Genomic DNA, 12,515 nt, shown 5'->3' on the forward strand with positions numbered 1-12,515 from the left:
ATGTAACAGAAGGGGTACGTTGCATAATGGCATATGGAGCTGGGCAGCTGGCATTACGCATCATCGGGCACCACTCACCCGCTGACGCAATACTTAAAAATAATTAATCAACGCGACTACACCCAACAACAAGGTAGTGTGAATGCTATAAATGTAAATAAACTGTGCAATAAACCTGCTACAAATCCCTTAATTAGAAGTTTAGTATTATGACAGATTGGGAGACTAACCAATCAGTGGTTGGGTGGGCGGGGCTTGTCACAAGAATTAGCCAATCTCTAAACATGGAAGCAGATATTTCCCTCAAAGACGGCATACGTCCATGGACTGCTGTATTCTGTGTAGTTACGTGTAGCTGGTGTTTAGTACTAAATTAGTGACCTAGATTTTCACGAGAGATGCGGCTAAATGTTTCGGGCGAGTGTAGAGAAGTATTTCCCCTCTCCACGTTGAAGGCAGAGTCCTGGAGCTAACTCGCGGGTTACGGGGGCGTTCAGCCTACAGCAAAACTTCTGCGAGGACTTTGTTCGGTTTAAATTCACGCTAAAATAGCTAAAATGGAGATTCACGAAGGAGCAGCGATGGTAGGCGACGGCGTCCTCGATTTTTCACGCTTGAGTTTAAACACGTTTAACGCCGACGGTATCAGCGACGAGAGGAAGAGGGACACCAAGCAGCTCTACTTGAACTACAACCGGTTAGCCTCGCTGCCCTCGTCGGTCAGCGTTTTCTGCAACCTCGAGTTTTTGGACATCAGCAACAACGGACTGACGACCATCTGTGAGGGCATTACGCGGCTGACCAGGCTGAAGACGCTGATAGCCAAGAACAACCGCCTGGACGAGTTCTCGCTGCCCAAGGAGTTCGGCTCCCTGCAGCTGGAAGTGCTGAACTTCAGCGGGAACCGATTCGAGGAGATCCCTCTTCAGTGTATGAAACTGCTGCGTCTGCAGTCGCTTTCACTCGGCGGAAACAGACTGAAAAACATACCCGCAGAGATAGAAAACCTAACCAGGTAGGTAATACCACAACGATTGATGATCAGCTAACAGGATTAGCTAACGTAGCGGCACCACTAAGTGTCAGAATAAGCACAGTGAAATGTCCGTTAACTTAACGTACATTCACACAACTGACCTCCATGTGTAGCTAGCTCAGTGATCCACAACCACGTATCCTGATGCACCACAGTGATGGTTTGTGTAGAGACGAAGGAGCCGCTTAATTTCCCCATTGAGTCCATTATCCCACACTACCACTGTATTGTCCTGTTTATTTTAATATCAGTTTATGGTAAATATATCGGTTGCGGTTGAATTAGCATGTGGTTCCGTACTAGCATAGTATGGAACCCAAGTGTTGTTGTCATGGTTACCCACTGTTAAATGTCAATTTAGCACGGAAAGTTTATGTGGAGCTGTTTTGATTATCAATTGGTCTGTTCGAGTCATTTAGTCGATCATCATCTCATAATCAATCATTTCTAAGTCATACAGGCAATGATTAATCAATAGTGCCGAGTTCCATCCACATATTTTGGGGGTTTGGGGCCGTTTGTCAAACAAAAGAGGCAATTTGAAGACCTTCAGCTCTGGGGAACTGTGAATGAACATTTAAACATTTTTAGACATGAAACTATTCAGTGTTTTGTTTTTTTTTCTTCTTTATTTAATCACCAGGACACCTCTTCGGATAATTTAGCACCCAGTAATGACACTGACACTGAATGAACCCTAACCGTGAGACAACTCCCATCATACTACACTACATCATGACATCGTCAATCTACACCTATTGTTATCGTTTTGATTGAGAGACCCCTGGTCAGAGAAAATTACATATTGTGATTGTTGACAAAAAGATTAGTAACATAACTGAGAATATAATCAGCAGAATAATAAGTTGTGAAAAAAGGTTTTAATTGCAGAGCTTCATCAGATGTATTTGGAGTCATATTAAGTATCGTCTTCTGAGCATACACCCACATCATGAGCAAAGTTCATCCTGACATTTAACATGTTTGGCGCTGTCTTGGTGGGCATGTACCAGAGTCGGCTTTTATCTCTTGCAGTTGCTATCTGTATGCTGCATCTGCTTTGAATCCCTTTTTATCAGTTGTGTTAGAGAGAGTACTGTAAACCCACTTTAGTCACACTTAAAAAGCTGTTGACATGAGTCAGAGGAGCCGACCCACCTGTTTAACCTGGCAAGAATCTTTTATTCAAGTGTTTACAATGTCCATAATCTTCACCCTGAGACAACATGTGTAATGAAAGGGTGGGGGGGTTGGGGCTGGTGCTGTGGTTTTTATGTGTTTCCCGATGTGTTGTGTTCATTTCCAGTCAGTTTATCATCGTCATTCATTGTGTGTGTGTATGTGTGTGTGTGTGTAAGATAATTGTGTACTTGAAGTGTTCCAGTAACTATCCGGAAGTGGTTCTGGCAATATACGAGCTCACAGGAGTTACTAATTGCAGGAGTGAAGAAAACATTTGAAAGTTTATTATTATAGTAAAACGTATTCAAAGTTAGTAAACAAAACCACACAGGTGAGTAAAATAGACACTCAGTATGTCTAACAATCTTCTGTAAAGAAAATAGCATGAGCCATGACTAAACAGACTAGAGAACAAAGACGCAGTCAGTTTAAAGCTTTCAGAAGATCAATGTTTGAAGAAATTGACCAAGAAAGAAGGTCAGCTATGGGCTATATAATCTCCTGAGTTTAACAGTAGCAAGTCACCGTGACATTTGACAGGCCAAAGGTCAACATCCAACCCTCTTCATTTGATTATACACTCAGACTAGTGTGACTCATTCCGTAGTGACGTGAAGAAGAGGCAGAGGATTAAAGGAATTTTAAAAAATCTATACATGGATATTTATTTAAGTATCAATTTAACACATAAATTAATTCATTAGCATAAGTATTCACTCAGCCTGAAGTCATTACTTAGGCTGGGAACTCACTGGCTGTGTGGCACGGCAGCTGCAGAATGTCTTAGTTTTCATTTTGGGTTAACGGGTTAGGGTACACCTCACAGCTGCCCCGTGTGATCTACAGTCTCACCTGTTTTTTTTTTTTTTTGTTTGTTTTTTTAAACATGTGTTCCCGTTGGTTCTTACCATTATTATTGTTAAGGTACCTCTAGCAACATTTACAGTCTGGTGATTATGTGGATAGGTCTATACCAGCAGTGTTCCCTCATTCCTCTTTGCAAAACTGCTCAGGTTATGTCAGGTTGTGTGGTGACTGAGTCAACAGCCGCAGGTGACTGAGTTCTGCCCCTGATTTGTCAAATATTTTGAGGTCTAGAGTCAAATTTTGCCACTGGGATGTTTATCAAGCAAACTAAAACTGATAGGCTTTATTGCGAAAAGCCTGGCTTGGTCAACCTAAATAAACTCTTGATGTCCTCAGTATTGCTGAGCTCTCCTTTTTGCTCGTGTTTAATTTCAGTCTCCTGGTATGGTGTAACATTTGTCAAGCAGGAGGTGAAACTTGTTTAATAAAAGAGGATTTCCTAAAATGAAGAACAATTTATAGATGTAAGCCAGACCTTACTTGTAATGCTGCATAATGATATATCTTAAGAACATTAACATTGTTTTTTTTAAGCCATTGTTGTGTGTCTTAGGCTTTGTGTTTGGGGTACTTATCATGCAGTTGTAGCAGAAGGATCCACATTTCTCTTTCTGTGCTGTTTAGTATCATAGCATTCATCAAGATGGCCAGAAAGTTCAACTTTGGCCTTATTAGACCTAAGAACCTTGTTCTGCTTTGTTTCATTAACCATGGTTTTCCTTTGCCACTATATTACTACTACTATATTTAAAGCTAAAACCGGTGCTGAGGCATTTGGGCAACAGCTGTTGTATACACACATTGTTTCTCAGGACAGTAACTTAATCCTGTTGCTTCTTCAAAGGGTCCTTAGGTGTCATCATTGCAGATGTTTTGTCAGGAAAGTCATAATAATTAAATAAATGACAGGGTCTGGTTCAGGGTCCTGGCATTGAGCATGCTGACATTCAACAGTTTTCCTTTTGGTCAGTGTTAGAAGACATACATACTCAATTTGAACCAAAAATATTAATAAGTCCATGCATGTAGAAATACTTCATAACAGTATAAGCTCAAAATGAACAGAGAATACACTTTGACCTTTTTTTTTTTTTTTTTTTTTTTATGAAAATAGGCTATAATTTTGTTTACTAAAGTTTTTCGATTGGTGTATTGTCCTTGGTAGAACCCAGAACCAACCATTCTTAATCTCCGGTGGCTGATTTGTGTCACAGTGTCAGTGAGGGCAGTTAGCGAACTCTGAATGTCTCCATTCCCACCACAGAGGGGCTTGCTCAGTGCTCAGCCACCAAGGACAGCATAATGGCTTCCTGTCTCGCAGTAGCTGTGTCATCAGTTCCAGCCTGATGGCTTACTTTCACTGACCAGCCATCCATGGCTCTCTTCCTCTCTCACTGGTTCACTCCCTAATACCCTCCTGCGTACCCCCTACCTCCACTAACCTACCACGTTCCTTTATTGTCTTAATACAAACATTAACATCAGTTTTGCTGTTTACCAAAATTTGATGCAGGTCATCACATAAATCTCAAAATTCATTTCATGTGTACACTTTTCCTGTGAGTGGGTGATGCATAAATCCATGTGTAATACAAACCACAGACCATCTTGCATTGGTGTCAATCCAGCCACAATGCCCGTCAATATGTAGACGTTCTAATCCAGGAATGGTCGATAGTCATTACTACATTATTACATGAGTAGTCGTTACCTATGGGTATCCATTTTTGAACTCAGACTTCATTTTGATGTCAGCTACACACCTGTAAAATATTGTGACCGTATCTTTCACGGTTGTGATGTTACTGTGGTGACAAATTCTGTCCGCAAACAGACATGCATATAAACTCCTGCCAATGTCCTCCACACTGCCTCTGTGAAAGTTCCAGCTATAGTAAGTGTCTCCTGGACTAAGTTTCCCATGATGACACACAGACACACACGGGCTCCAATTTGAAAACAATACCAGGCCCACTGTCGCGGCTGGTGAAAATGTCCTGATGATCTGAGAGAATTCTGTTGCTTCTGTTCAACCCTGTCTTTTGTCTTTTTGTTACTTTCTTTGTGTACACACAGAAACACAAGCACAGCCACATGAACTCTGAAGCATGTAGCCATGCATCTTTAGCTCCCTCTTGTGGTTTGTATTAACGTTTAACTGGTTGTCACTCAACTTTGTTGGCTAGAGCAAATTTCCTTTTATAGCTTCTTAGCCCCCTGAAATAGAACCACATCTACCACAATATTGACAGTGCAGCAAATGTAAGTTACAAACTGCAGATGTTGAAGTTTAACCTCTAAAAACCACACATTGGTAAATCACAACCACAACTTGTCTTAGACAATATATAGGTTTACATTGTATACCATTTTCTCTGGTAATAAAAAATAAATGTTCAGTTGTCTGTCTTCTCGCTCCTAATGTACATTTGCTTTCAGTGTCTTGGCATCTGTTTAAGCTTCAATGAATTATAAATATTCACACATTTATGTTTAGAAGTAGAATAAACACATTGCTAGCAACTTGGACATAGGACCCACAGCTCCCACCTTTCTCAGTCAGCTGTACCATTAAACAACATATTCTGCAATTGTGTGTGTCAAAGCTCTTCAGCAAGCAGAAAAGTTGAAATAGATAACTAAAAAAAAATGGATAAATGGTTGTAGACAGCATCTGCCGCTCCAACAGGAAGTGGTACAGATGCAAACTTGACCAACCCTGTAAAGGAAAGTGAAAAAGAGACCCACCCTAAACATCATCAATTGTGTTTTATAAGACATATTGTAACAATACTCACTCCATATGATTAGTAGTGTAAGGAAAAACATAGTTTAACAGGAATTTGAATTCAGACATTTGGAACATGAAGAGTGGGTACATGGGGGTTCACCAGACAAAAAAGGCTGGGAATCCCTGATTAGGAGCATTTACGAGCAAAGCAAACTTTAATGGTGTATGAAATCGGTGTTAAATTGTACTTTAATATTCAGTACTTTTTAAACACATATGTTGATTTATAATGAATCCCTCTCTTTTTTTTCAGTCTGGAGCTGTTGTATCTGGGTGGAAACCTCATCTCAGCCATTCCTCCTGAAGTGGCTAACCTGCCCTACCTCAGCTACCTGGTCTTATGTGACAACCGCATCCAAAGTGTCCCCCCACAGCTCACCAGGTAATTGCAGCCCTTCACTACTGTCCCACCAGTCTGCAGTCAGAGCAGTAATAGTTGGACTTGTATTTGCTGTTTCCCTTGCACATTCCTGTAGTCAGATTTTGCAGATGGAAGCAAAGTCCCTCTCTGTCTCTCTCCAGGCTCCACTCGCTGCGATCTTTAAGTCTCCACAACAACTTGCTCACTTACCTGCCTAGAGAGATCCTCAGCCTGGTGCACCTGCAGGAGCTCAGTCTCCGAGGCAACCCACTGGTGGTGCGCTTTGTTAAGGAGATGACCTATGACCCCCCATCACTGCTAGAGTTGGCAGGACGTACAGTTAAGAGCCGAAATATTCCCTATTCCCCCTGTGACCTGCCGTCAAATCTGCTGCTCTACCTGGAACTGGCCAGCAAGTGCCCCAACCCCAAGTGTGCTGGTAAGACAATATGTTTGAGAAAAATGCAGATTTACACTGAGTGGTTTTAATGTATGAGATGTAAGTGAGGGTTCATCTTTTTGTATTGCAGCTCTGCCATTTTTCCATCAGTATGTGATAACTTTTAGATACAGACTTTCAGAAACACCAAGATGTAAAATCAAAAAATTAAAAAAAAATTTAAAAATAATCTAGTGATTCACAAGAAAAAGGCAAATATGTGAGGAAAACCCATAAGTCCAGTCTTTTTTTTTTTTAACATAAATGTTCTTTTTTCTGTTTTCCCCCTCTGGTAATGATCTGGCAGCCACTCAGTTTTTTCTTGTAACCTTTTGTGGGCATCCTAATCCCCAGGTTCAGAACCACTGTAATAACAATTCCTGTACTTTCCCTTTCCTGTTTCCTGGCTGCTTCTATAGTCTGTCTTACATCTGAGTTTATGGCAGTGACTTGATGTATTAATAATGTTATATAAAGCTGATGTATATACATCTGTCACGCAGAACAATACAAGTCACTGACCTGCCACTTGACCCTGACTTGGTTTTTCACTCTCAACTGTCTGCAGGCGTCTACTTTGATTCATGTGTGCGCCAGATCAAATTTGTGGACTTCTGTGGGAAGTACCGGCTGCCCCTCATGCACTACCTGTGCTCTCCAGAGTGCACCTCTCCCTGTAGCTCCAACCCCCAGAGCGACGCGGAGTCGGAAGACGAGAGCAGCGTACCCGCTGACCGCCTGCAGAGGGTGCTTCTGGGATAGCATGGCACGGAGGAGAACCTCTGACCTTCTGGCCAAGCCCAGCCTCGTCAGTCCATCACTGTGTCCAGCATTTAAACAGACATGAACTTTGGCTGTCAGACTTTGCTTTACATAAACACACATACTCATACACAATTGTGCACACACACATACATGAGACTTTTCTATAGAGCCACTTCAACACACAAAATGTGAGTGAGTGGTCCTGACTGCTGTGGCCCTGAAAACATGTTAACTCTACTTTCTGGAGAAGAAATCTGTTCCCTCTCTCATCACATGTTGCTCCACATAACATGAGTAAAGGAATTACTACCTTTGTAGCCACCTAAACCCACAGTCTGCCACTCATGACTCCATCAAAGTGCTGGTCTCATGGTGGAGCATAGGAGGGCAGTAAAACTCCAGTTTGGACTGTGAACACTGAAGAAGCAGCAGGCTTCTTTTCATCTCCAGGGAAGCATACTTTATCTATAGTACTACACCGGGTACTCTTTTGTAACAACATCACATTATTCTGTATTTTCTTCAAGTTTGGATATGAACGAAGTGGTTTTGTCCTGCTACTGGAAACACACAGTAAGCTTTCACTTGTAGTTCTGTGACCAAGTTAGCATCAAAGCTGCTGTGCTAAAAAAGAAAAAAAGGTCTGTGGCTTTCCTTAAGTCAACAGAAACAGTAACACTAGTTTTACACTACAGTACTCTAACTTGAATGAGTACAATGTGTGAGGTGACCTTATTTACACTGTGTGTGGTGTAGTTAGGCTGACCCACACAATATTAAAAGATCAAGGTTAATCCATTTTTTTCAGCACAGTGGTCAATGCACACCAGCCTTGAAAATCTTTGCCATGATGGCATAGTAGTTATAAATTAACCCAGAATGAGGGTTATGCGCAAATATGGAAGAATGCTTGTCCAGGCTGGCTCACAGGAAGTGGATGTGGGGTGGACCAGGGAAAACGATTCAGTGTGTTAGCTCAGAAACAATAGCTATTCAACAAAACACATTGGCAGCCTTCATGTTTATGTTCATGGCCGTCGGTTTTCTCTGGGCATAAACATATAGATGTGTCTGACTGGAGCCTACAGTCAGAGAGTTATTTTTGGGGCAGAAACTCATCTTCATTGCTAAACAGAGAAGATGGTGTTTCTGTTCGTGGTTACATCACTGCTGCGTCTTTCAGCTTGTGTGGAAGGCTGGGAGGTTTTACAGCCTCCCAGATGGTTTGTGTCCATTAGTGAAGAGGAAAAGCGTCTTCACATTAGAGCTTTAGTGTTTAGAAAACAGAACGCTCCTCTATGTTACAGTAGCTTCTATATGCGAGCATTTAAGTGCCTTACTAATGGTGGCTTCTAACACAGTGAAACAAAGTATGAAGAAATGTGATATATGCACCCTTCAATGTGACAAGATTAACACTCTGGACTATAAAGTCCTTTATAAGTGATTTTCTACTCATCATCTTAACCATAACAAAGAGAAGTAACCTTTCATAACAAAATGAACAGTTTTTATACAAATCCCTTTTCAAATGTTTCAAAACGCATATTTGAATGACCTGCAGAATAGATGGCACTTCAAACAGAAAATATATTGATATATATTAATTGTATCTACTTTCACCCCATTCAGATAATGTATGTAGACTGTACAGTATATATAACATTAATAAAGACTGATTGTAATATCTTTAAACTGTTGGTATTGTGTGTTTATATGTGGAGCAATATAGCATCACTGAGCATCACTTGGACTCAAGGATGAGTTTGTGATCAAAGGTCAAAGTCACTGTGACCTCACAGAACACATTTTTGGCCTTAGCTCAAGAATTAATACACCAATTGTGACAAAAGTTCACAAAAATGTCCAAAAGGATAAACTGATGAAGTGCTGACATTTTTTTATCCTCAAGGTCAAAAGTCAACTTCACGGTGACATCATAATGTTCTGCAAAAACACTTCTGGCCATTGTTCAACACTCAGGAACAGACGGAGAGACTGACCATATTTCACATTTGGTTGAACACTGAACTGGTGACACTAAGCCTGGATGCCCACCTGGGGTGAAGATGTACATGATGCATCCACGTTATAGGATCTGTAGCTTCTTTGCAGCAACATGTATATTTGAATTATGTACTTTCATGGCTAAAACTTTGTGTTCTATCAGAATCCACTCTATTGACCAAGCATGTGAACACATACAAGGAGTGTGACTGTTTTTTTTTTTTTGTTTCTCTCATTGAACTTACACACCAGACACACAGCAGAACAAGAACAACAAAGCTTAACAAAGTCAAGTCAAATCAGTTTCATTTACAAGTCCCTATATCGCAAATAAAAAATAAATTTGAATACATTTTATCAAATTCCTTCAAAGTCTTCACTACATATCTGAGTCTGGACAGACATGGATGCCAACTGCAACTTGACTGGCTGGTGGAGGCATACAACTGTGAGGCGGTAATTCTGTTTTTGTGCACAGAAGATGCACAACAACTGCTGGAGAGTTTCAAGTGTGTGTTTTTGTGTGTGTGTTGACACGAACCAGTCCAACCATTTTGTAGTTTCAATGTGTCCAGGTTTCATTTGCATATGAAGGTGACTTCATTCGCGGGAGTGAATACTGAGAGACCTTTTCTGCAACCCAGACCCAAGAGATGCCAGGGTGAGTGCATTCTGCCTCACACAATCTGCTAATCCGCTAACGTCACCTGCCAAGAGCCACTATTTTGTTCCTCTTCTCTCGTCTCTTTTCACACTCTCTGCTCCTATCTCATTCAGCCTCATTCAGTTTCTTTCAGCCTGGCTGGCAAGAATGATGCTTTGGGTTTCACATATTTTGTTTGTTTTGAATGGTCTTTAACCAAGTCACAGCTGGGTTCCTGTGTTTTTGCAGTGTGTCTCCTCTCTTTCTTCACTCTCCTTCAAACTTGTGTGCACGGGACCTTGCTAGCAACAGCAGGCATCTAGGAAACACTGCGGCACATGGTGTTGATATGTAGATTGTGTAGATTATGTTACATCTAAGGCTGAGCATGCACACACACACACACACACACAGAGTGCTTTGTTAAACAAATGTCACAAATGGAACCTGAGATGCAACTCTGATGCAACCATGATGAACTGGAAGAAATGAGTTGTGACTGGCAGATGGGGAGAGTAGCTGTCACCAACACTCAGGAGTCAAATCAGCTTCAGCTGAGCTTCCTCTTAGTACTACAAAATAAAATCAGTCTGAATTTGGCCCTTTGAAACCAGGATTTGAAAATCGATTGATCTCCACAAAGAGAGATGATGATGTTTCAGTCGTGTGCAACTCTGCAAGGTAAATGCGTCTCTGTGTGATTACGTTGCACACACATGTAGTCATCATCTGAGTCTTAAATCCATGTAAAATGTGCTTTGGTTACTGATTTTCATCAGTGTGCCAGTCTCTCTACCTTCACAGTAACTGTTAACAATACGTACAGTGTCCTGGCTGATCAGTGGATCAAAGAGCAAAGTGCTTTGACATAAGGGTTTTTTGATACTCTAAGCCTCTTATCACCCTAAGTCAGAGACATACCAGCCCGAATCAGCTCACAGTATGGCCAGTGTGTGCTAACATGCATGCCAGACCTCACACATGACAAGTTTCAAATTTACACTTGGCTGAGCCTTTGCATATGACAGCCACACATTGCAACAATCAAACCTTGTCTTTGCACTGCTAATCCCACATGGAGAAAGTCTGGTTGGAGCACACAGCAGGGGAGGAGGTGGAGGTGGAGGTGAGGTGCTTAGAGGGGAAAGGAAATAAGTGGTGAATAATCATCCATTGCAGTGTAACCATGTTTGATTAACATGGTGAATAACTTACAGTACTTACCTTTTCCATTCTTTTTCTCCATAACTTAAGCTATTTCACAGTCAGTCTTGACCACAGCCACATTATTCTCTTACTCACTAATCAACACAGACTCTTAGTCTATTTGACACTGTAATAATATGAAAATGTAGGAAAATGTTCCCCCAGCTGGACAGCGTATTGAAAAAAACATAGTGTTACAGTGTAATAGCATCAGATTGTCAAATGAACCTGAGATTGTGGTTTCATGCATTATTTTCTGAACATTTTTGCCTTTAGCTGATGGTGTAGAGTGGCAGTCAAGAAATGCAGGGAGACCAATAGAGGGCCAACTAACTGCAATGAGCTCGAATCAAACCGCAGTTCATGTGGTACATGTCTTAGCCTCTACACCTCTGTGGGTGTTAACAGTTCTAACCTTCAACCACATCTCTTGGTCTTGCTCAACTGCAGAGCTTTCAAATGCATCTCTAGGTCTTCCCCCATTACAGCTGAGCAAGATATGGTTGAAAGTGCTGATAAAAGTTATTATTATTATCATTTATTTATTTATTTGTTCATTTATTTATTATTTCCTTTTTTTTTCTTTTTTTTTTAAATCAAACTACTGTTCAAAGCTCCAGAAAAAGCAAGTAAGTGGAACTTGAGTTAATTTTTTCTTCAAACTACAGTTGGAAGTTCTCCAGGAGGCTAGAAAACTCAAACTGCTGTTTAAGGTCCAGAAAATGCTCATCCATGAATTGTGTTTGTTTTTTTCTTTTGTTTTTGGTCAAACTGGTGTTGAAAGCTCTGTAAAAAGTGGGTCTCATCAGTGAAAGCTCTGGAAAACACCGGAAAGTTGACTTTGAGTTACTACTCTTGAAATTAAAAAAAGTATACATTAGTAGCAATAATTATTACAACCTCAGTAAATCATTGATTGATGTAATATATCTTGATATATAATGTTACATCAACATCGACAGTCTTTAAAACTGAAACTCATTCATGGGGTCACCTATCAAACTGGCTGGCAGTTATTGCATCATCGGTTGCTATGCTTCTTTTCAGCACCTAACCTGGTAAATCATTTTTGAAAATAGCTGTTGCTGATGCTACGCCCCTGCATTTGTCATAATCACTGCCTTCAGTAGAAACGCCATGACTGGAGCCTGCTGGGGATCCAGCGCTGCTAATCCAGGTCCATGGCAACACTGCAGGAGGAGCTGCAGCGTTCCAAAG

The 12,515-nt window shown here is 41.0% G+C and overlaps 1 protein-coding gene across 1 annotated transcript; it reads left to right on the top strand.

Annotated features, from left to right (window-relative positions):
• Positions 1 to 325: 325 nt before the first annotated feature.
• On the top strand, positions 326 to 9,136 carry lrrc58b (leucine rich repeat containing 58b). The gene is made up of 4 exons (XM_071476208.1): positions 326 to 1,015; positions 6,130 to 6,258; positions 6,399 to 6,676; positions 7,245 to 9,136. The coding sequence occupies exons 1-4, from the start codon at positions 558 to 560 to the stop codon at positions 7,436 to 7,438; spliced, it is 1,059 nt and encodes a 352-aa protein (XP_071332309.1). The 5' UTR covers positions 326 to 557; the 3' UTR covers positions 7,439 to 9,136.
• The last annotated feature ends 3,379 nt before the right edge of the window (positions 9,137 to 12,515 follow it).

Source organism: Trachinotus anak, unplaced genomic scaffold (genome assembly GCF_046630095.1).
Source record: "Trachinotus anak isolate AG129_WGS33_773 ecotype Australia unplaced genomic scaffold, CSIRO_AGI_Tana_v1 ptg000001l, whole genome shotgun sequence".
Lineage (NCBI taxonomy): Eukaryota > Metazoa > Chordata > Actinopteri > Carangiformes > Carangidae > Trachinotus > Trachinotus anak.